Source organism: Empidonax traillii, unplaced genomic scaffold (genome assembly GCF_003031625.1).
Source record: "Empidonax traillii isolate 1590-97213 ecotype Southwest subspecies unplaced genomic scaffold, ASM303162v1 scaffold702:size1046427, whole genome shotgun sequence".
Classification (NCBI taxonomy): Eukaryota; Metazoa; Chordata; class Aves; order Passeriformes; family Tyrannidae; genus Empidonax; species Empidonax traillii.
The window spans coordinates 551,611-579,281 of NW_020955895.1; the positions used below are offsets into that span (position 1 = coordinate 551,611).

Genomic DNA, 27,671 nt, shown 5'->3' on the forward strand with positions numbered 1-27,671 from the left:
AAAGCAACCATAATGAGCCTTTATTCTAATGGTGTAGGTCATCTTTACCTGAATCTACTTTATAGCCCTGTAATTGCCTTGATTTCTGTGAACTTACTCTTGATTTATGTTGCTATAAATAAATAAGGAACAAATATTAACTAATAGAGCCACACAATACCCGTGTAATTATGTAGATGTTAGCTGAATTAGCCTCTCAGCATCAGGCTAGGAAGTTTGGAATAAAGAACATCAGGTGCTTTATAGAAAGGTTAGAGAATATTAATAGCTCCAAATAGAAGAAAAATTTCAATTAGGGGTCTAATAAACAGATTACTCGAAAATGTATTGTGCATGCCCTTAGTATGTAGTCAATTATGCATGTTCTAGCAGGCCCTTTTTGGTTTTCCTGTACATTTAATTACTTGAATTTAATAATTTAAAAACTCTCCATCAACGTACCCTTGAGAACCCTCATCTGATGTTTTCCAAATTAAAGCCTCATTACTTGTTAAAGGCAGCTAGATATATATTTCAGGAAAATGAGAAGGACATACCAATACTGACATCTCCTCCTGGAATTCAGGGACTGGAATCAAAATCATGTTGAAATCTTGATCTGCACCTCATTGGAAGATTTTGTTTTTAAATCAAACTTTTTCTTTTTTTTTTCCTATTACTATTTCTTAATCATTTGTATAAATATATGCATTTCTGGTGGGAATTACAGGGTGCCATAGTACAGTAAACTTTTTATTTGAAGCAGATGGTGACTGTGAAGATCATAAATTTATGAAACCACATTGTTCCTATTTCATGTGTGAGGTTAGTGTAGAGGGGATCTGTTGCATAAAGATTACAGCAGAGTACCTGTTAGTTGCACCTTACATGCTGTATATTTAGTAGCAAAATTTAATTTAAAGGCAAGGGAGCTGTGGTTCTGCAAGTGTTCAGCTCTAGTCTGTGTGTTCCACATGTAAGTGAATTATTTCGTAATTGTGTATGTTGTTTCAAACTGGGAATTTGTAATTTTAAACTTCTTTGAAATGGTTCTGAATGAATAGAATAATCAGGCCACCACAGAGGTGGTGTGTGCAGGATTTCCAGTCTGGACTTTTCTTTCTGATGGCCATCCAGGCTGTCTCCCTTTATTGCACCTGAGCTCATACGTGAAAGCTGGAGTGAATAATCAGTGTCATACCTGATACATGCTGTGTGCTCTTCTTAATGTAATAATTTTGCTGAAAACTGCATGTGAGGTTTCATGCTTTTAAATTTTAGAGAATAATTATCTGTTTCAGAAATGGTGCTTCTGTCCAGCACATCATCACCCAGTGAGAGTCAGTGCATCAGAGTTAGTGCATGTGGTTTTTCTCTATTTTCTTGCAGTATCTTCTACTTGCTAATTCAGTTTGGCTTTTTTTGGCCATCTGATTTTATTTTTGTCATTGTTATTCCCAGCTAGTGACATTTGCCCTTTGATTACATTGTCTCCTTGCTCAGATTAAGAGTTTTGCCGAGTGCCAAGACCAAATGTCCATATAGAAGGATGACAAAATTCACTTACAAATACATGAGGAGTGGATTCTGCTAAGTGACTTTGTAACAGTTTTCAGAAAAGATTTCTCTGGCCAAAAGTTGGTGGCCTTTCATTAAAGGTACAGCAACATAAAAGCAACTGTTGCTCTTGAAGATGTACTCGCTGAAAGACTTACCAAACCCAGTGCTCTCAAAGCTTTTTTTTTTTTTCCATTCTAAATGTAATTACTGCTCTTCATCCTTCCTCTTCTTTCTGTTCATCATCTGCTTTAAAGGATTTCACATACATTATTTTGTACATTTTTGTTGACATTTGCCTTTTTGCTTTTTGAAGTCTCTGTCACCGTAAAATGGTGTTTTCACATGCTGTCTTCATGCCTCATCTAATACAGAAAGAGAAAAATCAATGATGGAAATGCTTCTCTACCCACTCTGCGCCCTTCCTTCCTTTCTTGATGTCATGTCTTTTGACATAAACTCAGCTAATGGAACAAAGAAACAAAATATCCCACCTGTCTACCTCCCAGCCCACCAATCTGCCCACCTATTTGCCTTCCTGCATCCCAGAATGGACAAGAATCATTTCATGTCTTGAAGACTACTGTGATAAACTGGCTTTCACTTACAGCTTGTAGTTTGTAAGGACTGACATTTGGCTTGCTCATTTTGGATGAGATGGAGAGGGGTTTTGAAAAAATTAAGTTGATGAACTCAATAAGAATCAAATCTCAGAGCTCTGTGATAATTTGGGGTAATTTTTACTTACTACAGACTTTGATCAAATGCAATTTTTTGTAGAGTTTGTTGGTTTGTTTTTGTTTTTTTGTTTTTTTTTTTTTTTTGTTTTTTTTTTTTTTTTTTTTTTTTTTTTTTTTTTTTTTTTTTTTTTTTTACCCCAAGGTTGTTTTTGTATCGAGCTCCAAAACAGAGTCAAAGCCCATTTGTTATGCTGGCCTAAAGAATTAATGTGAGCTCATGTGCACTGAGGGGCTTGTTCTCCTGAGACTGTGGGTGTTCAGCAGCTCACTGAAGCTCTACAAGAGACCGATTACAGTCCGATCTGACAATCATTTGGATCTCTGTGCATGTCAACACCTGTCCTCAAATCAAGGGTGACAGGTCTCTGACTGTACGGAAACAGATGTCAAGTCACTCAAGCAGTCTTCCCAGTTGCTGAACACAGATCTAAGTTATAAATCACTTCAGGTCAAGGGGAAAAAAAAAGCAAACCACAATTGTGAGAAGGCACAGGGAGAGATAGGTGAAAAAGCTAGATAACATCTGGAAAAGCAGCTTTTAAAGGATTCAGTTCCTTCACAGTGTCAATAACTATAAAGAAATTTGGATTTTCTACTTTAATTAATGCAGTTTCTTGTGACAAAGCAACCTTCAAACAAGTAATCTGGCTTTCGAAGTTTTCATCTAAGGGAGTGAACTAGTGGTTACAGCACTGCCACCAAAAAATGCTATGGGTTTGAAGGATGCTTGCCTGAATAGGGATACTTGCATGAATCAAAAGTGATAATCCATTTCTATGACATGTGGGGCACTGCTGTGTTCCAGGATGAACATAATCAAACTTTGCCATGCTCGAGGGATGTCTGAGGTTGCACTGACTTCCCAGCATCACCACAGTTCAGTCCTACCCTGCAAAAAAAATCCAGTAGGCATGGTACCTGCAAAATTGTATATGGGAGGGAGGAGGGGCTTAATTACCTACAGCTTTTGCTGGGAAGCTCTTAGCAGACATAACAAGCATTGAGGTATTTGACTGCCAGGCACTCTGTGAGTGCATACATGTGACTGTGCTTTGACTTTCAAACAGGCTTTGAGTGGGAGAACTATCCTTCCATAAAAACCAGACAGAGTGAGAGAGAGAGAGCAGAAAAATTTCTCTTTCTTTTAAGTCATTTTCAAAACTTGGAAATAAAAACAATACTCTTTTCTTTACGAGGCAGTTTTGCCAAGTTCAGTGCAGGCATAAAATCAATTTCTCCCCATTGAAAACTGCTTTTCATTTCACTGAGTTGTAACGTGTCCATGAGGGGCTGGGAGGTGGAGTTGTCTGTCAAGGCTGAAATAACTCTTGTTGCATCACTTGTTCTTGCTCTAGAAGTTGCCTGTGTGATGACACTACAGACTGTTCATGTCAGAAATCATGGGAGGGAGCAGAAGGTTCCAAGACTTTATGATAATCGATTATTTGTTTTCTTATGTTCACTAGATGCTGTATTAAACAAAAAAAATAAATAAAGTAAAATAGTTTAATGAAAGAGGATGATTTCCTGTAAGTGACAGGAACTGTGGTTATAAACCAGGAAAGACTCATGGTGTAAATAAACCAGAGCTAGAGGATGAATTGGGCAATAGCCACCAAGTCTCTTTCTAAGAGTATTTATCTGTCTATGGCACTTGTCCAGCACAAACCAGATGGTATCTGAAATGATGAACAATTTAAGCTACAGGAGGAAGAAGTCTCAGCTTGCTCATTAAAAACAAAGCAAAACAAAATTATTTTACTTACTGATCTTACCAGTCCTGTCCGAGAGCTGCAGTAAAGGGCAGAGCAGATACTTTGGGTATAGTCTCACAAATATGATCTGGTAAAAGACAGAGAGTCAAGTTGCTATGTTAGGAGTTATATGTTGGAATATATGGACTTCAGTGAACAGGAGCTGCTGGATGTTTAAATAGACACAGTGCATGGACAGTTTTGGTTTTAATTACATTCTATTGAGAAAATTATGATATCAGAAAGCACAGAATAATCCAATGGTTAGTCATCAAAGATGCAGAAAATTCAAGGTCACATGTTTGTCCTGCTCCAGTTGAGAAATCTCAACTCATTTAGAGCAGCATTCAGGGGACCCTTTAAAAAAAAAAAAAAACACAAACAAACAAAAAACAATTTTCTTCTTCCTGTTGCATTTCTATTTGGAAATGAAAAAAGTAAGCTGTAGTAAAATAGCTAATGAATATTAGCAATAGAAAACCTAGGAAAATTCTCATTTTAAAAAGAACAAATTAAAAAAGCCATAGATTTCTATAAATTAGAAAAAAGGGTCCCTGAAAAGTCTGCTTGCATTTCGTTACAAAAATCTTTTCCTGAGATAAGCTGTGAATTCTACTTTTCTAGAAAGTGAGGGAAAGATGTTAAGATGCACAGTCTCCCTTGGAATTACTGTGGCACAGGGACTAACTGAAGCTGATGAAAACAAAGCTGCAAAAGTGTTCAGAAACATGAAATCTTGGTGGTAAACAGAGTTTTAGAAGTGAGATGAAATAGTAGGTCTGAAAGAAGAAAAAGGACTATTAATAGTGCATGATTGGTGGACTAAGACGACTGAGGCACCATTGTAAACACACATCAAGAGGAAAATTGTATTTAGTTAACATTTAGATTTCTTTCTTCAGATATAAAAGGACACTAATTGTATAATTCACAGTTCATGTTCAGAGAGGGAAGAGATTTGCTGTGAACTAAAAGTCGTGCTATGAAACAGCCGGGCAGGAGCAAAATTGGCAGTTCTGCACAATAGGCCAAGCATGAATTCCATTACCCCCGTGGCACGGCCTCTCAGAAAGCAAAGCTCGCTGAACACTGCCCAAAACTGGGGAAAAGTCAAGCTGTGGAACAGGGAAGAGGATGTTCAGTACAGCAATTAGTCACCAGATAATGTGCCACCCCTGAGGGATGAATAAAACGCGCTGCCTGTCTTGAAATCCACTTGTTAAACCAGTTAAAATCCAGGCGGTGGATGAACAGAATTTCAGTAGTCTGGGAAACTGAATTCAAACATGTAAAGCTTGAACTTTGAATGATTTTGTTGAGAACAGAGGAGTTTGGGAAACTCAGGGTGTCTCAGACTTTAGGTAGCTAAAAAATAGGTTTCTGCTTTGAGGCAGCAAAGTCTAGGACTTCTTTTCTCAGAAGCCGTAGCAGTTTCTCTAAAAGCTCAGCTGGGAACTAAATAAGTTAAATTAGACCTCGGATTGAAAATCTTTCAGGTAATAGCTGTTTGTGTCTGGACACCAGTAAATACACCTGCAAAACAATGAGAGCACTGACAAGGTTTTGGAACTTTTATGGAGCTCTACAAATCTTCCTCTTGTTTATCTTTCAACATATAAAGGTGCCTTCATGGAAGTGAATAAAGGATCCATTTATCTATTTGTAGACATACAAATACATTCATTGAATATATAGATATGTCAGGCCTTATTTTTTCAACCCATTTAAATTAAGAAAGAAGCTATTTTCTTACTCATCAATCAAAGCCTTTCAGCAACCGCTGTAGGTCTTAAAGAAAATAAGTGCACAAAAATATTATAGCAGATGTAGATCTTGAGGGGTTTGGCACTTTTTTTTTTCTCCTTTTTTTTTCCTTCTTCCATTTGCTGCATTTGTCTGTTGCCTGATTTCTCTTTTGGTGGCATCCCTACCCAGGGCAGGAGGGTTGGAACTTCCAACCCAGACCATCCTATAGTTTGTCTCTCATTCTGGATTATGCTGCCAGTATTGCTTTGACTATGCAGATATGTTTGTACTAATACAATATTTATTATTATTTATCTATTTATTTAGTTAGTTTTATCACTGATATCTCTACTCACTGGTGGATTCTGTAGCTGCACTGCAGGCAGTGTGATGGGGGGATAACTTTTTAAACTGGAGGAGCCTCCCAACTGTTGTTTTATGAAAGTAAATGGGAAAAAAACCCCACTTTATTTTAGCGGAAAATTACAGTCCTTGAAATGTATTTGGGTATTGGTTCATAGACTGGGAGGTTTTTACTGGTTACTGTTCTGCTCTAAGAGAATTACCTTGAAGCAAACCTGGTACAAGCAAAGTTAAGGAATAAGATTCCAAGGAAAGGATCTGAAAATGAGACTACACGTGTTTGCAAGGGAAAACGGGGCCAATACTTTTGTATTGTATTCTCAGCTTCAACAACTTTCTTTTAATGTGTAAAATAAATGCACCAGGGTAAAACCAGTGACTGTAAGAGAAAGGCATGTGAATAGCAGAAAATGAGTCAGGAGTAAAGAAGCACTGGAAAGTGGTATTTTTTTTTAAATGAAAACTCAAAAAACTAAGACCACCAGGAGACAGGGATAACAGAAGATGGGAGGAAGGTCCCCCAGACAGTATTTTTATCTTTTTTTTCCGTTAAAGCATCCAGAGGACAATAACAGAGAGAAAAGGAAACCACCTTTGAAATACTTGTTGTAATTAAGAGGTCCAGAGGCAGAGGCCATTCTTCATGGTGTGGACTTCTCCTTTTTAATCATTTCTAGCATGTGAAAAAGGAAGAAGCTTCTGTGAGAAAGAGCATGAATAAAAGGGACATTTAAAATACTTCCCTTCAACTCCATTGTTTACTTATACTCTTTAAAATTGAGATGTACAGGTCAAAGATCAGGAAAAAAAGAAATTTCTTACATGTTTATAAAATGGAAACAAATTTCAATAGCACAGGAATGAAGCATCACATTTGAACCAGCAAAAGAGGGATAAAAAAACCATCCCAGCTACTGATCTTCTTAACTGATCATCTTGGACTTAGAAGGATATAAAAAAAATTCTCACACAAAATGGGCGAATCAACCACCACAAATGGACAGTAAAACCAACCAAGGTTTGTTCTTGGCAGCTGATGTTTTGTGGCATTTACCCTGATGCTTCTTTGTGTTATGCAAACACTTTTCTTTTGAACCAACTCAGGTGTTTCTACATAGCAGTGCTTGGAAATGAAAATGAATGTCACTCAGTCACTGAGTTTAGAAGACTTTTTCAGTCCCAGTATTGAATTTATTTTGTCCAAATTTCATCTAATTTCACTCCACATGCCTTACATGCTCTGGATCTAGACCCAGGACTTTTTGAAGGTGTGGGAGGTGGTAAACAGAAACAGAATTAAATATTTGCAAAATGTTTTCAAAGCAAAATATCCGTCAACACCATTGGTTACTTTACATAGGAAGGAAATAAGACATATTCAGGTCTAAGAAGCTGAATGTTAAAAATATGTGAACCTGTGATAACTAAAATCACATCCTGCTCTTGTGGAGTTGCTAAAGGTTAATAGGAGTTGAGCATGGATGAAAGCTAAGCCCTGCTAAGAAAAGGAACACAATTATGTTAACTTTTACGTTCTAACCCAGAAATATATGGCACAAAAGCAAACTATGGAGATTTAATAAGATAACATCGTCGATGCAGCAGTCTCTAAATGGAATCCTCTAAGTATATATGTCCTAAAAGTCCTTAGGAATGTATTCAGGTAAAATATGAATATTGCAATCTTTTCTTTCTGAGCTGCTTTCATCAGAATAAAGCGACTTTTGTGCTTCACTAAATGCCAGAGCACAGGAGAGAGGTTCAGTAACCACAAAAGGAATTTCTCGAAATTATATTCAAATAAGTGAACTACTCCTCCTATAAGCTGACTGTAAAGGGTGTAAATAATTCTGACAGCATTCAAACTCACCCATGCATCTTCCTTAGATATCAGATATATACTTTGTGTCATTATTTAGTCAACCGTTGTAGACTTCCTTTAAAAAAAAACCCACCAGTGTCTGTCACTTTTCTGGAAAATTTCTACTTTCTGTTTAAAGTGAACAATAAAGGTCCCTACTCTAAAATATATTTAAAAAGTTCAGCTCTTACTCTGAGCTTCAGTAAGCCTGTCCCTTCTTGAGGTACTGCTCATTCTCAGCAAGAATTACTGAACACTGTAAGTGTTCAATAGTATTTAAGAATTATGTCTTAAAAAAATTGTAGGTTTTGGGGTTTTTTAAATATAAATATAATAGAAAAATAATCAGTTTGATGTCATTTGTACCATCCCTGTTCTGGAAGGGCAGGATTCTGTGCCCATAAATGTAAAGGTCATTACAGAATTGAAGATACCAAGCTTATACCAGAAAATTCTTCCATATTAACATGGCCTAGGTCTTTATTTCTACAGGTAAATCAGTGGGGAGGACACTATTTCTCCATCACATGATAAAGGTTTATATTTTTTTAATCATCATGAAATTGCAAGGACAATTGTAAGCTTTTCCTGCTTAAATCTGAAACTTTTTGTTGCATATCTGTCTAAGAGCTTTAAATTGTTTTTATAAATACAGGTCCAGGGTTAAAAAATGTTTTTTCCATGTTGAAATTTCCTATAACTCTTGAGTCACAATGTATTAGTACAAGACAGTAGAAAAAGTTCTAGACAGAAACTCCACTTTTATTTTGACAGAGTAGCATGTTCTAAAGTTTAGAATATTATATATAAAACCAGCATACAATACATCTTCTTTATAAACCATTTTGACACTTTCTTGGGTTTGATGTTTGAAAACATTACAACTATTCACCTGAATGCAGTTTTAAATCTTGATTCTTGACAGTTAAAGCCCAATATTGGAACAAATAGTCTTAACAGCAATCATCAGTCCAGCTCAGCACACTCTGTTGTGATTATCTGGAAATCTCTCCACCACTAGTCCTATTGTGAAAGAGATGAAATACTTTCAATAAACTGGTTTTTTTATGAGTGTTAAAAATACAAGCATATCTCCATTTCTGTCATCAGCATGGTTATTTTGCCTAGGTAGTTTATTACCATAACATTCTGGTACAGATACGTAAAATCTTTCTAAAAATGGTGTGTACATACATTAAAAAAAGTTGTGTTCTATGTCCATTTTAATTTCTAATGTTTTATCTTTTCATATAGACTTATGTGGAAGAGGTTTGATTTTAGTTCATATTTCATAACAATAAGTTATTTTGTTGGGGTTTTTTTTGTCATTCTGATTAGGTTAAATACTCAGGATTTTAATAATGGCTTGGATCCCTTTAAATATATTGTATATAAAACAAAAGGGGTTTTTTTGTCTAAATTTGGAACACACTTTTTAAAGCCTGTTCTGTGACATACACACCTCTTTGCCAGACCTTGATGAGCACCAATAAAGGCTGGATTACTCAGTAAGCACTATCTCAAGCTCCCCATGGTGGAAGTGATTTCCCTGGTCAGAAATTATGAATCTCATGGCTTAACAGCGCTCCTGTATTGAAGAGAGGAGAGAAGGCAGACTGAGATCATAGAATAATTTGTGTTTGAAGGGACATTTAAAGCTCATCTGAGTTCAATCCCCTGCAGTAAGCAGGGACATTTTCAATTAGATCAGGTTGCTCAGAGCTCTGTCCATCCTGACTTTGAATCTTTCCAAGAATGGGACATCTAGCATTATGAAGTATGGCATGAATTAAAAAAACAACTGCTTCTCTTTCCTCTTTTAAGCTCTTTCTTGAGAATAGGTGGGTTTCTTCTCTCTCTCTGGTACCTCCTCACAACGTGCCTTGAGTCACACCTGAGACTTGCACAAATTGCTCTTACGTCATAGTGATAAATCACACTTGGGCAGAGCAGATGTTGGTCAGATCTTTTACATCTCAGCTGTGTCTTTTCCTCAGGTTTATAGCACTGTTACTTATAGAAGAAATGCTGCCAGATATGGTAAAAGATGAAAAGTTGAATATATTTAGGGATATTGTCTTCCAGCATTCAGTAGACACCAGCACTCAGGTGTTATCATTCATTTCCCTGTGTCTCAGCCAAACAACCTGTGCTTCTGGACTCCCTTTCCTCTTGAGTCCTCTGAAGTGTTCAGCTGTTCTAGGGCATGGTGGGAGGCTTAAAATAAGCTATAAACACTGAAAGTCCAAATGCTCAGCTCTGAGAAGCTGTGCTGATGTGGGAGAAAACATCTCCATAGTTCTCCTCCGTGAGCAGAATTCAGCAGGCAAATAATAACTTTTAACCACACTGTATTTCCTCTGTATTTCACTTGAAATTGTTCTTGCTTCTTCAGACTGGCCAGACTTTAACACCCCCATCCCCTTCACTTGGCGAGGATTCTCTTACAAGGCAGGCACAGTTTCCTGGAAATTCCACTCTTCTGGACTATTATATATACCAATTTTTGCTTCAAACAACATTATCACACAGAATTACACTGAAAATGACATTTTAAAGCATTACTTTGGGTACACCACGAGCACTTCAGCTCTTTGCAGGCTGCACCTGCAGAAAGCTCCAGGAGCTGCTGAGCAGGTGGATGAGGATCACATCTCCGGGTGTTTGTATCGAATCACAGCCCAGGCAGCCTGGCCTCGAGTTCAGTAAAAATCTTGTTTCAAACGGAGTGGAGCTGGTTGAGCTGGAAGTTTCCTGTGAATTTTATTAGTCCATGTCCAACAATGGGGGAAGATCTGGCTTGAAAGGGCTAAGATTTACCGGGGGGTGTGTCTGACATGGGCACTTCGTTGCCTTCCACCCTGCTGTTATCAGAAGGTATTTTGGGTTTTGTACTGGGAAACAGATACAGGCAAGGCTGAACCATTGAATAGTGCCCCTTTAGAATTATTCTAAGAGTACCAAAATGGGGAGGGAAAGCTATTTTATTTTTGTAGCTGGTAAACATGTGAAACTAATTTCCCCTCCCAGCTGTAGTACCTATAACACTGCAAAGCACTTTAGAAGTCTCTAAGAACTACTAATTTAACACTTCCTGAGAGCAATACAGGATTTTTTTACCAGTTGTGCTAATTTTTTTGCCCATCTGAGGTTTTGTTCACCTGTTTTCGTTACATGGATACGTTGTGAGAGATGGAAACTGTACTGTGATATACACTGCAAGATATGTTATTTTTTTGTTTGAAATGAAAGACATTACAGGTAATTTTATAGTTATAGGCTAATACTCAATCAAATAGGACCCCCAGTGTCTACACAACATGAAGCCCTGTAATTTTTATCTTTTTGACACAGTCTAAACTCCAACAAACCTGATTAGATCTTTTATAGTGTTATATTTTGTACTTAGAGCAATTAAAATTGGTTCTCATCATTTCAGTGCATGACTGCATAAAAAGAAACAAGTTACACAATTTATTTTAATTAGATGTAATTTATATGTCTGTGTACAAAATAAAAATGAATAAATTTGTGATTGCAAACTGCCTAACTCAGTTTAAAAATGCATGAAATATATTCCTAAGTTTCTGCATTCAAGCTGAATTAAACATATAAGATAATTTTTAAAATGAATAAGTAATACAGATTTAATAACTTTTTTTTTTTTAAAAAAAGTACCCTCAAATACTTGGAAAATGTTGGCCCTCCAACTAAATTTTCATGTAGTTATAGAAAACAGTTATGCATTTTAATGGTAAATTTCTATCCCAAAATCATAAATAAAACATGCATGTTGATACATCATCTGCTGAAAAGTCTTAATGTATTGCAAACGAGAAGAAAACTTCCTGTTTTGCTGTTTAAAGTAAGGAGTTAAGGTATCAGTGTATGTTCCAGTCCTTTCTTGTTTTTAAAACAGTGTCTTATGTTATGAATCTCATCAAACCCTGTGAAATTTCACATCATTTGGGACTTGAGAACTATTTCTGGGTTTGAATTCCAGCTCTGCTGATGCAATCATGAGCTTGGTAAATTCAGTCTCAATCCATAGATGTTTCTGAGGTGGTGTAGGGGGTGCATAAATGTTCATAAGATGGGCCATGGATTTCCATCAGAATTTCCAGAGCTTGTTACAGATATGATCCAGTAAAAGTTTCCTTCTATCCCCCTATTTTAATAGAATTTCTGCATTCTAATGAAGAGCCAGTCTGGCACATGATGGAATGGAATATAAAGAGAGATGGATGATGTAAATATAGTCAAATTTATTTTTATAATGTCTAATGGAGCTGCTGTGCTGCAGAGGTTCAGGTCCCGTGTTGCTGTTGTATCCAGCCCTTCCACTGCACAATTATCTTATTTTATAAAGAACATCTATGTTCATTTTTCCACTATCATTTATACACTTGGGTAATGTAAATATCTATAACATAAGTGTTGAAGTGCTACAGTGTTGCTGGTATTGGGTACTTTAATTGTTTAAGTAATTAACACTTCTTTCGTTCACTTCATATTATTTTTTCTCAAACTGAGGCTCCATTAGCCTGCTCTGCATTGTGTGCAGACATCAAGTCATTACAACAGTTGACACAAGAAAGCCTTGAGATGTGTGACACTAATTAAATCAAAAATCTCCAAATTAAAAATAGGTTCCTTATAACTAATGAGGAGTGACCATCTACATGAGATGATATTCATTTTTTACTTCATTGATCATAAATTATTTTCAGTGGGTTGTAGTAAATCACCTAAAAAAATCCATTAGCAAAGCTTTTCTGTCCCTGCAAGTACAAAGAATATTAATTATTTTTACTTCCTGAAAATGCACTTTTTTTTTTTAATTCCTCTTCCTGCAGTCTTCACTGAGAGATGTTTGCAAAGCCACTCTCCAGAAATAACCAGGGATTATAAATTTACCATGGCTTTGCTCATGTAGGTACATACAAGGAGCTTCCTTTGTATTCTGATACATTCTGTGTGCAAGAGCTTAATCAAATGTGGTTTAGGTTTTTAATTTTTAGGGACTGTGAATTCTCTCACCTATATGGTAAGTTTTACTGCTCAAGTTGAAGCTCTGGTCATTGAGAGAGAGTATAAAAATACTAAAACTCACTGATGTGTAACCGTATTATATTGGGCAGCTGTGATGGAAGATTATCATGGTGAGAATTGTTTTATTGTTATTTTTAATCAAAAATCACTGCCACACTGAGCTTTGGCAGGCAAGATAGAGACTTTTTTAAGAAAAATTCATGCTAGAGGTGTCCTCTTGTGGGTTCTTCATTCTTCTTGCTTCCAGACACCAACCTGATATTTTTATTTTCTGACTGCAAAGAGCTTGGTGTTTTTTGATAGCTTGTTTGAGATAATGCTTTATCTTCCATACTATATAACCTTGCAGGGTTATATTGTTCCATTTATGACAATTTTAAATGAAAATTTTAAGGTGAAGGGTGAAATTTAGGAACATTTAAGAAATACCAGAGGTTTAAAAACTCTTTGAGACTCATTTCTAATATTTAAATTCACAATTCCAGGGTATTATAGGATGGGGAATGGAGAAGGTGATGTATGATATTAGCATGCTACTAGATCATATGTGCATATGAAGCAGCAGAGAGAATAGAATGTTTTGATTTAAGCAAAATGGCAAAAATTAGGTATTTACCTTAACTTTAGTAAAGGTCAGGTATTTAAATCACGAAAATATATAACTTCTGGACTTTTGGTCCGTGTCTGTTCCTCTGTAAAGTTAGGTGTTTGCATTACTCCCTCCCCTAAATCTAATTTTCATTCTGATACAGTGTGGCAGTCTTAAAGCACTACATATTTATTAATTGATTTATTATATTAATCTTCTGACACAGAGGGAAAGAATATTGGAACTCCCCAGGCTATTCCAGTCTCATTTCCTCTCCACTCCTCTTTGCCATCATTTGTTCTTTATTTTTTCTGTAACTAGAGAGGCTGCAGATCAGTCAGTGAGAAGTAAGGTTTGGTGTTGCCTTTGTGGCCATGGATTTCACTGATCACCCTTAACCTTGTTAAAAATTAATAAAAACCAACCAAACAAAAAAAATCACACTGCCGTGGTATTCAATCCAGAAATGGTTAAATTTAACACTGTTCAGTGGAAAGTTACTCCAGTCTTGTAGAACTGTTATATTAGATGGTTTTTGGCTCAGGAGGTGTGGGGGTTTTTTTTCCTCCCCTTTCCAGGTGAATTTTCCATTTGAGATAATTTTGGAATGCAAAATGTCCAACTTTATTTAGGAATATAGGTGGACTTGCTGCTATGAGCTGATTTTACTGTTATCAGTCTAAATACCTCCATGACTTTTATAGCTTTATTAGGAACATCAATGTTAGATGAAAGCTACTTTTAATTCAGGTCCTTTCTCTGGTGGCTTTTGTTGGTCTGACCACCCAAAGAGCTTTATTCTGACTCCAGCTCCATCCCAGCCTGTGTGCCCTGAGGGATTTAGGGATAATGATCCAAAACTGAGTTATTTCAGTTTTACCTCCTTTTCCCTCTTCATCAGCCTTTGTGCAACCTTCAGCGTAGCTTTTCTCCTCTCTCTGGTGACTATCAGCTCCATTACAGTAGAAAGGACGAGTCCCGTGGCTCTGTTAATTATTTACATCTGTGTAGTGAAGATGAGCAAGTGTCTGACACACAGAAAGCAGCGATCAGGAAGAAAGATGGCCAGAGGGAAAGTGTTTGCTGAGAGCCAACTTAAACAGAGCTCCTGACAGAGCTGTTATGGTGGCAGTATGCAAACAGTGCTCATGGTTTGAAACCAAAAGGAGGATTTAAACAATTAAAGTTGTATAATATTAGACCTTGACTGTCTGCTGTTTGATTTTGTGTAAGCACACAGAGAAAGAGGTAAAGGCAAGCAAGTATAGAGCATCATAAACCCAATACTCATATGCTGTGTGTTGCACCTGTGAGTACATTTGTACAAAACGCCACTTCTGGTGCTAAAAGCCTGTCAGAGGAGTATAGAAATTGGAGTTTCGTGTGCCATATGAGGCTTGTTAAGCTTTACAATTAGATAACCTTTTGAACTATTTTGTCTGCTGTAACACAAAAAATTGGAAACCATCCTTTGGAATGGGATTCTGATGTGGTTTTCTTTTTCTTTTTTTTTCCCTTTTTTTTTTTTTTTTTTAATTATGAGTTTTTGACTGACCAAATTTTATATCATAGAGTCATAGAATCATTTAGGTTGGAAAACTCCTCTAGGATCATCAAGTGTAACTCTTAATTCCTTACCACTGATTTCACCGCTAAACCATGTCCCCAAGTGCTGCATCTACACACCTATTAAACATCTCCAGGGATGATGACTCCACCACTTCTTTGGGCAACCTCTTGCAATGCCTGATCAGCTTTTTGGGAAAGAAATTTTCCCCAATATCCAGTTTAAACTTCTTCTGGTGCAACTTGAGGCCATTTCCTATTGCCTTATCCCTTGACCTTTGGGAGAAGAGACTGACCCCATCTCACTACAACCTCCTGTCAGAGAGTGGTAGAGAGTGATAAGGTCCCCCCTCAAACCTCCTTTTCTCCAGGCTGAGCTCCCCCAGTCCCCCCAGCTGCTCCTGGTGCTCCAGACCCTTCCCCAGCTCTGTTGCCCTTCTCTGGACCCGCTCTAGCCCCTCAAGATCTTCCCTGTAGTGAAAGGCCCAAAACTGAGCACAGCATTCCAGATGTGGCCTCACCAGGCACGACCAATGCAAATCCTTGATTGGATGTGGGCAACTTTGGCTTGGATAGCTGTTTTTGCTCTCCCTGTGTAATGAGTCAAATGCACAGTGAGTCAAAGCCTGTTGACACTCCTCCTTTTATGAAGAGAGGGCAGAGATGAGACACTTGTCGCTGGACGCGTCAGGGCTGTGAGTCAGCAAAGATGACTGGCTTGCAAACTGTGGTGACTCAAAGCCATTTCTGAAGTTCTTAATTTCCTCTTTTGTTTCTGTTTGTCTCAGTAGTGCTTTCTACAGCCTTAACTCCACTCTTGCCTTTGGCCATAAGTTGTTGAGGGTGTGCTATAGATACATTCATTCATTTGTCACCTGTTTTATTCTTTCCTGTGAAGTATTACTTTGGAGTCAGTATGCTCTGTCTGTGAAGTCAGAGGCTGCAAACAACACAACACTTCCCCTACTTTCCTCTTCAGTTGTCCACCTCTTACCATGTTTAATATTCTCCTTCTTTCATGGACAGCTGAATACCTGAATTAATTAATTGAAGGTGACTTCAAATTTATATTAATTATCAGTCTGCATGGTTGAATAAAGCTCATGGATAAAAGTAGCAATGAATAAGGGGTTACTTATGATAGTTAAGTCCTCGTTAAATATGAAATCCTTTCTTTGCATATATATGATACCAAAGAGTAAAGATTTTAAGTAATTTCCATACATTTATTCCAATGTTTCAAAGATATTGAAGGCATGCATCTTGTCTGTGTGAAAGATTACTTTTTTAAAGCAGTTATGAGACCATGTGTGTATCTGTAGAAATTAACATGTAGTATTCAGCCTCTTGAAAGATTTCAAATAGGAAGTAGGAAGATTTCAAACCTTTCACTTAAAAAAAAACAACATGGAAGTATAATCACTTTTTCCCATTAATCTCTAATTTTCCCACAAAAGCAACATCTAATGACCATAACTTAGTTAACAGAAAGAAGAATCCTCATAATCTTACATGTGTGTTTGACAAGTCACATACTCTGTTGTACCATAGTGCTTTTATTTAAGCCCATATTTACCCAGAGAGACCCCAAAATTTGTGTGGATTATTCTTCTTAAAAGTAGAATTGAATTCAAAGGCTGTGGAATAAGGTTTTGTTCAGGATAACTGCTCACTGCGGAGAAGATTCACTCCATAAAGACACTTAGGAGAGCTGGAAGAATCTGTAAGTCACTGATGTATGGCAGAAAAGGGAATTTTGAAGACATCCCACGGTTTGGTATAATTAATTCTTGTGGCTGAGGACAGCTCAGGATTAGAGCTGCTCAAAAGATGCTGGTCTTGAAGTAAATTGGATGCAGTGATGTAAAAGGGATGTACCACATTTGGCTGCCTTGTCTTTTAGTTAAAATTCTGACTACTGGCCTAAGATATTGAAGGAAAAAAGCACCTTGTAAAAACTCAGCTGAGAAAGACAAAGATGAAAAAAATAAACAGAAAATTAGTAGATTTGATGCTTTTTTTGGTCACAGTTTTCAAATAGGAGCATCTTTACATGAGCTAGCAAGAAGTGGGGAACATAATAACTGTAATAACATTTTGTGGACATTGAATTTGTACTGGGGTCCCTAATATGTCTCCTTTTGCAAATATATCTTTTTTTTTTTCATGTTTTGCAACCCCTTAGTGAACTTAGCATAAAAAGTTGTACCTTTATTTGCATTAAACTAGAGTGTTTCTAGAAGAAGGAATAATGTTTCTCCATAATTTTTGCTAATAAACACTTGTATATTGTTTACGATAACAAAAGTTGGTGGAAATAATGAGCTTGTAGATTCTTGGTTGTATTCTCTAGTTTGAGATTTAGTATAACACTACCTGAAGTGAGGGAATTTCAGTTTTCATCAGCACAAGCTGAAGACAGATACCATGTCAGAAGTGAATGATAGAATGATAGTTCTGGTACAGACCTTTAATACTTTCTCATGACAGCTCTTTAGGGTGAAACCAGAACTTGTGTTTGGTTGATCCCCTTGTCTCTTTCCATGCCCTGACATAAGGGTACCTTCTCTGAAGGGACTTCAGCCTGTGAACTGCACAGGTATTGCCAAAACATGATGCAGTTTTCTGTTGTGCTTTCTCACATGCTGTGAACAAGCAATGAGAGTGACATGGTGTGACCAGGTCAGAAACGGTGTCCTGGTTGATTCAACAGCCAAAGAAACCCAGATACAAAATTAATCTCTTGTTTTTTAACCTGTCTATCCCTGGGCACAGGCTGTTTCTGGAGGATTTGGGGGAAGGAGTGGTGATCTGTCCACCTGGCCATTCCGGGGCTGTGCTCAACCTTGGTACCCTCACCAGGCCTAATCCCAACCCCCACCCATGGGTGGACACAGAGCCTCATCCCTGGGGAGGTGCCCAGAGCACCAGTCACCCTCCACTTGGGCTGGCTCTGCAGCCCAGGGAGGAGAAACGCTGTGGTGGTTCAGCTCCTGCCACTCAGCTCTTTTCCCATTTCTCAGCCATCTGTTAGGAGACAACGACTCAGGGAGACATTTGGGTTTTCTGCTGCCTGACCCAGTCCCTGAGCTGTGCAGCGCTGCGTGAGCAACGCTGCTTCCATCCTCTTTGTCCTCCAAGCAGCATCCCAGTATGAGTGTTTGAAACATCAAGATGGTGAATTACCATAATTGCAGCCAGTAGTTTTGACTACTTTTCCACCAAGTGGCAAGGCTAGGAATTATTATGTCTCTTGAAGAGAAGAAAAGACACCATCCGTCTTTTATATTCTTTGTATTCTTGCACTGATGTAAAATACACTGAGATTATTTTGAAGAAGAACACTTTTAAATTCCTTTTCCCGAAGTTCACTTGATAACACTGCCAGAAGTGGCTGTCTATGTTAAAGGGAGAGGGAAGAGAAGTAAACAAGATAAAAAGCTACTCATCTTTATTTGCATTAGACATTTCAGAAAGTGCAGCAGCTGGGAAGGATTCAGTGGGAAAAGCAAGTGCTGCTTCAAAGGATCACAGCATGCAGCTTGCTTTGGCTTAATTTTTTTTTTTTTTTTTTAAATTCAGTGAAGATGGTAGAAATTGTGGGCAGAGTGTGCTTGGAACCTTCTGTCTTCTTCCACTGACGTTGATGATTGAGACCTATTAACTTTTAGAGTCATTTTGAGAACAAAATAAGTCACAAAACTTCTATACCGGGCTCTTTGGGTCTGAAGTTCATCTCCATTTTTAAGTCGACTTCCGAAGCATCATGCTTGTAAATAAACACAAAGAACATATGAATTTATCTTAATCATATGAATAAGCTAATGGCTTCTAATCTTCTGCTTTCTCAAGTGGTGCACAGAATTTCTCTTGGAAACAAAATATTATGAGTAATCCTTCCTGAAGCATATTCCAGTTTCCCCTCCTATGTTCCCAATCAAAGAAATCTAATTAGGAAGCTCCCCTACTAGTACTTTGAGTTAGAGAATATATTTAAAGTTGCAGGATGTTTGTGTCCTGAAGGAATCTTGCATTTTAAAAGCAAGAAGAATCAAATCAAAATTAAATCCCAAAGTCTTGATAGACAGGAGCATATCAGACTAGACTATTAAGACTTTAAATGCTAATTTAAAGAGATTCATTCTTTTCACTCATAAAATTTAGAAGACATATATATTTACTTATATAGTTTTGGTCACAGATCTCAAGCTTTCTGTTTGATAAGATATGAAAGCCCTCCAGCAATCTTGGGTTTATATGTAAGTAATGCAAGTACTATGGTTCACAAGGTTCACAGATCTAATATTTTTTTAATGAATATTCCCAATTTTAGAAGAAAAGATTTTTTTCACCCCTGACCCCCTATCACAGTTACTGTAACAAAATGAATAAGCAAGTTATTACTAGCAAATCAGAAAATTAATCTGGTTTGGTTAAATGTGAGGTGCCTTCAAAAACTGATGCAAATGAAATGGGAACCAAATTAAACATTTCTGGTTTATATGACCAACCTGACATTGAGCACTTGGCCATCCTACACTGCTTTATTTATGTTCTTCTTTGAAAGCTCTGCAGAGTCAAACAAGTCCTGGAGGAATGTTGGGCACTGCCAAGGATTGTAGGTACTGTAGGAGGCTTTGGGATGCTTGGGATTTTCTGCCTCTTATTACCATAGTCTTCAAGTCTTAACATCTAGGATAAATTTTAATCATCTTTCAACTTTCTGTTGTTAATTTCTTCCTACATTTTACTGGAAAATACAAGAAACGTGTTCTTTATGAAACATTTTAATACCTCTACATTTGCTTTGTGTGTATTTGACCATAGTAAGAATAGTTTGTGTTTCCTTTGAGTTCAAAAATTATTTAGATCCCTGATCTTAGGTATTTTATTTTTTTTAACTGTGTGGCCCACAGCCATATTAAAAAAGTATAGTTTTTATTTTCATCCTGGAAGCACACAAATCGTTTGAGACACGGTACATCCATCCCTAAATACATTACCTTTGATCCTGATTGCCGGTGTGCTGTGTCTCTGTTAATTAGGAATTCCTCAAGGACGTCACTAGTGGCCCTCCCTGGCTGCGAGGTGTGAAGCTGGGGAGGTCAGAGGAGGGAGCAAGATGCTGTAAATCCTGCCTTCCTGCTGTGTTAGGGGTGTTGCTCTGCTCACCTGCCCTGTGCTGATTAGGGTTTTCTAACTGGGACAAATGTTTTTTCAGGATTTTTATTTAATGGCCTTTGCTAAGAGCCATTTTTATTTGCTGTAGAAGTTGTAAAATCCCCCCCAGAGCTCTCCCTTGGTTTCTCCTGCTGACTCCAAGATACAGGATCTGCCAAAACCAGGATTTTCCCACTTGTGAGAGAGCTTTCAGCTATTTTCTGTGATTTCTGCCCGTCCTCTTGGAGTTTGTGGCTCAAAGAAGGTGAAAGCATATTGCCCTAGAGCACGGTGCATCCCAGAATAGACTTCCCTAAAGGTCTGTTAGAGAGTTTAGCACAGACCCAATGCTCCAGCACAAGCAATCGAGGAGATTTAAGTTGTTTTCCTGAAAAATTTCCCCACCTTTGGTCTGTGTGTAGCTAATCATATGTATATGTATAAATTATGTGTATAAATTATGATTCATCCCCTAAATGAGCTGAGCCCTTCAGACCTCCAAATGTTCTTTGCTGTGTTAAAAATCTCAAAGTCTTTATCATGTCGAATTATGTTTGTGGGGTTTTTTTGTTTGTCTTGGTTTGGTTTTTTTGGGTTTTTTTTGGTTGGGTTTTTTTTGTTTGTTTCGTGTTGGTGGTTTCTTTTTTTGTTTGTTTTTTTTTTGGTTTTTTATCTTCTAAGAGATAAACAAAGGAGATCCCTGAACTCCTCAAAAATCCCTATACCTAACACTTCAGAGATAAGGGGACAGAGATAAGTGATTGCAGCGGGGGAGGTTTCCCAAAGGGAGCCATCACAGCATCCTTGTCCTCTCCCTGCCATGCTGGGCTGTGCAGTTCCAGAGGCAGACTCCTGGGATATGGAGCAACAGTTTCTCTGATCTAATGCAGCCATAAATATGTGACATTTATATGTAATTTCATAAATATCTACAATTATCTGCATAGCACAACAGTGAAAGTAAATACTGGTACCTATTACTCTTGATAGGATTCTTGATAGGCTATTCATAGGACAGTTGAAAATCTTGTGGTACTTTTTAGTGTCTGCAAAGCTTATTTCAGCAACTCTAGAACACCTGTATTTTGGGAAATAGTCCTCTGACCCATTGATTTCCTTTTAATTACAGGAATCATTTCTTGATGACTTTAATTCTCCTAAATACACTGATGACAATGCACTAGAATCTGCAAAATTAGCTCATGCATGGAGTGATGCCCTTAGCTTTAAAAAGGGAGTGAAGTATAGAACTTTCTTGGTTTTTTTGTAGATGTAAAAAATATGTATAAGAATTTTTTTGTCTGTTTTTTTTTTTTAGGTCCAGAGGAACCAGATTTCAAGTGCACCCCGAATTTTGTCAGCTGCATTGGTACCAACAAATGCATTCACTTGTCCCAGCTCTGCAACGGTGTCTATGACTGCTCTGATGGGTATGACGAGGGAGTTCATTGCAGGGGTGAGTAAATGTGCTCAGGAAAAATTACTTTAGGCTGGAATCTTCTATTGTATTTTAATTTTGAGTTCAAAAAGAACCAGAACTTACTTCTTTGGAATACATATATATAGATATGTGTGTATGCATTTAACAACCAAAATCAAAACTCATAAAGACATACTTCAATATTATTATTTTATTCTTATTATTTTAATTTTAGAAGTATTTTGCATGAAGAACATGCAAGTAAAAGCACAAGTTTTCAGACTTTATGAGTTACTAAGCTCGTGTAATGGAAATAGTTATATCAAAAGAAGGATGAGGAAGTTCTTTTGTAGTGAGCAAAGTCTGAACAGCACACTGCCAGGATTTTTTTTTCCCCTTATAGCTTTTGTTTAAACAAAAAACCCAAAGAAAAACACTGAAAAATATATTAAATTTGCAATGAGCATCATTTTGTGTTGAGGACTTGCTTTTGGGAAGATTTTACTCTAATAATCTACTGTTTAAGAGTGTAGTTACCAAATTCTGACAGTGAGAAATCAGAAGTTGGTAGAGGTCAACTCTTTTAATAGCTCTACTCCTCAGATGACTTACTGAGGTCTGCCTTGGGGATAGTTATAAGTCCAAATGTTGGATGCCACGAGTCGGTTATTTTCAATCAGTAGATTTCTAGATGAATGATTGTTGATGATCTTCAAGAGATCTCTTGTTCAAAACCAGAAACTCAGAGACAGGTCCTGGGACTTTTGCCACAATCCAGTATGTCAATGTACAGTAAAAGATACAGTTAATGGTGCAGTTCAGAAAGTTAAATTAGAATTTGAAACTTCATGTGGGCGTATTTTTGGAGCTGTCAGAGTAAAATCTAAGCCGTCACCAGAAATAATCCACATGGAAAAAAAAAAACAAATTAAAATAAGAAAAAACCCAAATGCCATCTGGAATTAATCAGTGTAATACTGCTGACTTCACAAAACTACAAATGGTTATTTTTACATAACCAGGTGAAGATACAGGCTGTCATAAAATATATGACAATTCTTATTCACAGTGAGAGAAATAATTTCCTTTCTTGAAGGCTCAGCTTTTGATTAGTCGTTCAATGAGCATTATACAAAACCAAAATTTGTATCAGCATATTGATTTTAACACTGGTCCCAGAATCAAAAAAAAAAAAAAAAAAAAAAAAAAAAAAAAAAAAAAAAAAAAAAAAAAAAAAAAAAAAAAAAAAAAAAAAAAAAAAAAAAAAAAAAAAAAAAAAAAAAAAAAAAAAAAAAGAAATTAAACTGACCAAAGCAGTGTTTGGCCCATACTGAAGCTTTCTGATGCTGCAGGTGAGTGTTTTTCAGAGACAGTATCAATCCATTTAGCACTGTTTAAATGCATAGTCTTCAAAAATTCATGTATTTTTATAAATTACTCTGAGTTCAGTGGAACTTCCAGTGCTGAATAATTATTGTATTATAATTGTCTTGTATTTTTAGTGTGTTTTAACTCTTTAAATTAGGACATTAAAGTAATTAGGAAAATATATATAGGCTAAAAATAAAATCCTGTGTTAGTGGAAATGAAATACATTTGCTTTTCATTGTAATATTTTGTACATGTAGCCTCTACTTTGGAAAGGGATAGCACATAAAATACCCAATCTTTATTCATGCCCTTTTAATTTAAGCTCTAATGCACCTTGTAAGGTTGATGTTGATTCCCACTCGTTTCTTTATTATCATATATGAATATGAAAACTGCCCAATGGAAAAATTAATGTCTGCTCTCATAAATCACCATAGAGTTTAGTTAAACACACTAAACAAACATTTAGTCTCTGCCACACAGAACAGGTGGATAATGAAGACTCACATTACCTCATCTATGAAATGGTTAACAACTCATTAATACTGATTTTTGTGGAAATTACATATTTTGACTTGTTTTAAAGAGGCAGGACTTGAAATTATCAGTGGACACATTTCTGTCAACATAAAAAGTAAATATAGAAAACAGTACTTTTACATTATGATCACGTGGTTTGATACAAACAACTGGTACTGATGTGTCATTACATTCCTATGTGTTAAATATTTGGTATGAATACTTTATAGTTGCAATTATTCTCTCTACATTTATCAGAAAAATCCTTGGGTAACCACTGAATTATTCTGCTGTACTTTCTGAGTCCTGAAAACACAAATCTTATATTTAGCTCATCTGTGTGGCCGAAAACTGCAAAGTTACTTCAGGTGTCCAGACAAATAGCTTTTGCCTTATATTAATCACAAAAGTGGCATCCTCAATATGTTCCACTCTAATTAACATCATTCATATGAAATTTTTGATTGAAGAAGATAGCAATTTTCAATATTCAATTGCAGACAGCTCAGTTGGTCACAGAGCTGGCTGCGTTGAAATAATCTATTGCTGGTGACACTGATAGTGCTCTGTAAAGTCACACTCCAAGCACCAGGAAAATAAGTTATGGTGTGAAATATGGGGGCTATGACCAGGGTAAAGACCATTTCAGTGCACAGGTCACTCCAAAGGAGTGAAAGCTTCTAGTAATGCTTAAGAACTAATGGAGATTAGGCATTCAGTAACTGGAACTATTCTAATTTCTTTCTTTAAATTTGACATTCTTATGTTAATTCGTTATGTTGCAAATTTTAGAGATATATTCAGGCATGCACCTTTCCTTAGCAAGTGAAAATATGGTCATACCTGCAGTGTGAAATGGTAATGGATAGGAAATTTCAAGGAAATAGTAGTAAATAGAACGACATTCCTGTCTCATCATCTTTTACTTCAGACACATATATGTTTTTGCTGGTTAATGCAATGCATAGATTCAGGAGGGGTTGTGGCAATATGAAATAAAAAACGTTTTATTATGTATGGTTGTTTCAGATTATGTGATTCAGTGTCCTTCAGAGGAGAAAGGGGCGAGTAGTTCACTGAATTTGAAACTCAGAGCATATCGTAGTGATAAGACATCTGTAGTTGGATTCCTTGTTACTTTTTGACCCATTAAAAAATGCTTAAAATAGTTTGAAAAAACAAGGGATCAAAGTATCTACTAAGCCTTTTGATGAAGCTTAGACTGGGGATGGGACTGTTGAGGTTTCAGTGATTTATCAGATAATTATTTCCACCACAATCTAGTCCTGCTCAATGGGGGAGTTTCTGCCCATCAGCTCTTTGGAGGGTTGATAAGGCTTGGATAAAATTTACCAATGCCAAAACTAAAGCCAAGCTCGAGTAGTTCTGGTAGAAGACAGATCCAGAGTTGCTCTTGAAAATTAAGCTTTTTTTTTTTTTTTTTTTTTTTTTTTTTTTTTTTTTTTTTTTTTTTTTTTTTTTTTTTTTTTTTTTTTTTTTTTTTTTTTTTTTTTTTTTTTTTTTTTTTTTTTTTTTTTTTTTTTTTTTTTTGCGAGCCAAGCCTTTATTTCAGCTGCGTTTGCAGCCACTTTTAAAACTCAGCCATGCAACGAGCTGAGAACTCTTCCTCCACGGGGGAGCTGCCAAATTATTGCAAAAACTGAACTATTTATCTTGGAGTCTTTCCTTCACGTGGTTCATCCCAGTCCTGCATCCCTAAGCCCTCGATGAGCTCAACCGGGGGCATCGTCGTCTGTGGTCGGTGAAAGCTGGTGTCATGTGGCCTCAGCTTATGCCAGTGTCTAATTTTGAGGTCTTTTGAAGGTTAAAATTCCTCTTCTTCTTCCTTTTTTTTTTTTTTTTTTTAATTTAAGTTTTAGGAAGAGCTTAGGCAAATATCTGTCACAGATTAGTTGTAATAACCTGGCCTTGAGTAGGTAAAGGATTAGATATACATCTTTAAGATAATTTCTAGAGAATTACAATCACATTCCCATGAATCTTAGGAAAGGTTTTTTACAGGACTGCAGAGGTGATCTGTACAGTTTAATAAATCAGTGCTTTTGATATATATGTACATGGCTAAAAATTTGAAAGTAGTATGCCAAAATTGGGTTTTGATCTGTCTCAGAGATAGAGCTATAAGAAACTTAAATTTTTACAGAACTTGGAGATGTCCTTTTTTAATTAACAAAATTAAGGGAAAAGTTAGTAAGCTACTGGAATATCTGTGCTAAAATTTTAGATATTCTGGCCAGAAAATGCTAAAAGAATACTGAAAAAAATATCAGCACAAATAGAATCCTTCCAAGTCCTCAGATTATTTGGATCTTTATTTGTGTTCTGAACCATAATCTCTAAAATCTATAATCAATTAAATATTCAAAAACAAACTCTGGATCATTTAGTATTAAAAAACTGCGGAACACATAGAGCAGCTTTGGCCAAAAATTGTTTTGTTTGTAGCAGCCTATAATCAGAGTATTATGTTCCTGTTTAGGCTTTTTGAGTGAATTGTTATCATAGGATGAAGATAAATGCTGCTATTACTGAATCATGTTTTTGTTCTGGTCCTTCTACAGCTGGAACACTGGGAAATTCTAAGTAATGTTTACCAGAGGGGAAAATACAAACTTCAGAATTTGATGGAAACTTCAGAATTATGAGGAAAAATTATAAAACTGAAAGTTATGGACCTTTATTTAGATCCTAATCTTACCTTTTTTTTAAAAAAAAAAAAAGCAAGCTTCTTTTTTTTTTTTTTCTTCCTCATAGTATTGCGTAACAAGGCAACAAAGAAAACCTAAAATAGATAGTCAAGAACTGTAAATGTCGCTCCATTTCCTCATGTGACTGTTCCTGGAAGGAATGCACACTGGCAAAAGAATTCCCTGTAAACTCATTTGGTTTATTCTGACAAGTTTTAAATCACTCATCCTTTAAGACTGTGATGTACAAAGTGTCACATGAGGTTACTGAATCCTTGGGCCCCCAGGAAATCTCCCGGTGCTCCTGATGTACCAGTGGGGCTGCTGAAACCATCAGGTAACACTGGGAATGGTTCCCACTGCAACTGCTCTGTTTTCTGCATCAGGATTTTAACTTGTGGCTGAGGCAGAAAAGAGAAGGAAAAAAAAAAAAAGTAGGTACTAAAATAAAACAATCATGGGTGTTTTTGCTTTGCAACAGAGCTGTTGATAAGGAACTATATTTATCTGGGTGAAAGCTTATTTTGTGTTCTTTGGTATCTCCTCATTTCACCATCCAAACATCCAGTTTCTTGTAGATTACTGTCTTTCCCATCCTTTTGCCTTAATAGAGCATGATGTGGATCATTGAAATTAGCCAAGGTCATTTAGTCTATTCTGCTGTCAAGACAAAGAAGTCATGGGCTTGGTGATTTAATAACTTTCCATCACAAAATCCTATTGCAGCACAGCAAATTTAAGGAGGATGGTGGGGGGATAGAGCAGTGGAAGACGTTTGAGTGATGTGATTTCATCCTACCTTTATGGGCTGTTGCTAAAGAGATTTTTTCAGCCAGAATTCACAAATGAGCACTCTTGTTAAGGTACCAGTATTGACTGTGTGGCAAATTAAGTGTAGGGTTTAAATGTTTGGCCATATATGATAATAATATATGATAGCAGATCATTATGTAAGTGCGTGGTTTGTAGAGAGTGTTGTGGCCCTGTTGATGGAGGGAGAAATGTATACCTTGTCTGCTTCCAAACAGTATTTCCATTTCAGTTGCAGTATCCATTTTCCTGTGAGAAAATGTTGAATTCTGTTCCTTACTGGCAAAATCAAGTGTTGGTCAGGCATGGCCTCCCTGAATACAAGCACTGGTTAGTTTTCCTATTTTGAACACATATTTAAATACATACAATTTCTTCAAGTCACAGAAACCACACTTACAATAGGAAATGCAGTGTTGTTGGGTGGTCACACCATGAAGTTCTTTGTGTGAGAGAGGGGAATAAAGATTTTAACT

At 36.6% G+C, this 27,671-nt stretch overlaps 1 protein-coding gene across 6 annotated transcripts in view; it reads left to right on the plus strand.

Moving 5' to 3' along the window:
• Nucleotides 1-27,671, plus strand: part of LRP1B (LDL receptor related protein 1B) — a 671,639-nt gene that overhangs the window by 250,875 nt on the left and 393,093 nt on the right. For all 6 annotated transcript variants that reach the window (XM_027900055.1, XM_027900058.1, XM_027900056.1 and 3 more), the window contains exon 2: nucleotides 21,686-21,823. In XM_027900055.1, the coding sequence (XP_027755856.1) occupies nucleotides 21,686-21,823 (138 nt within the window). The remainder of the gene's footprint in view (nucleotides 1-21,685; nucleotides 21,824-27,671) is intronic.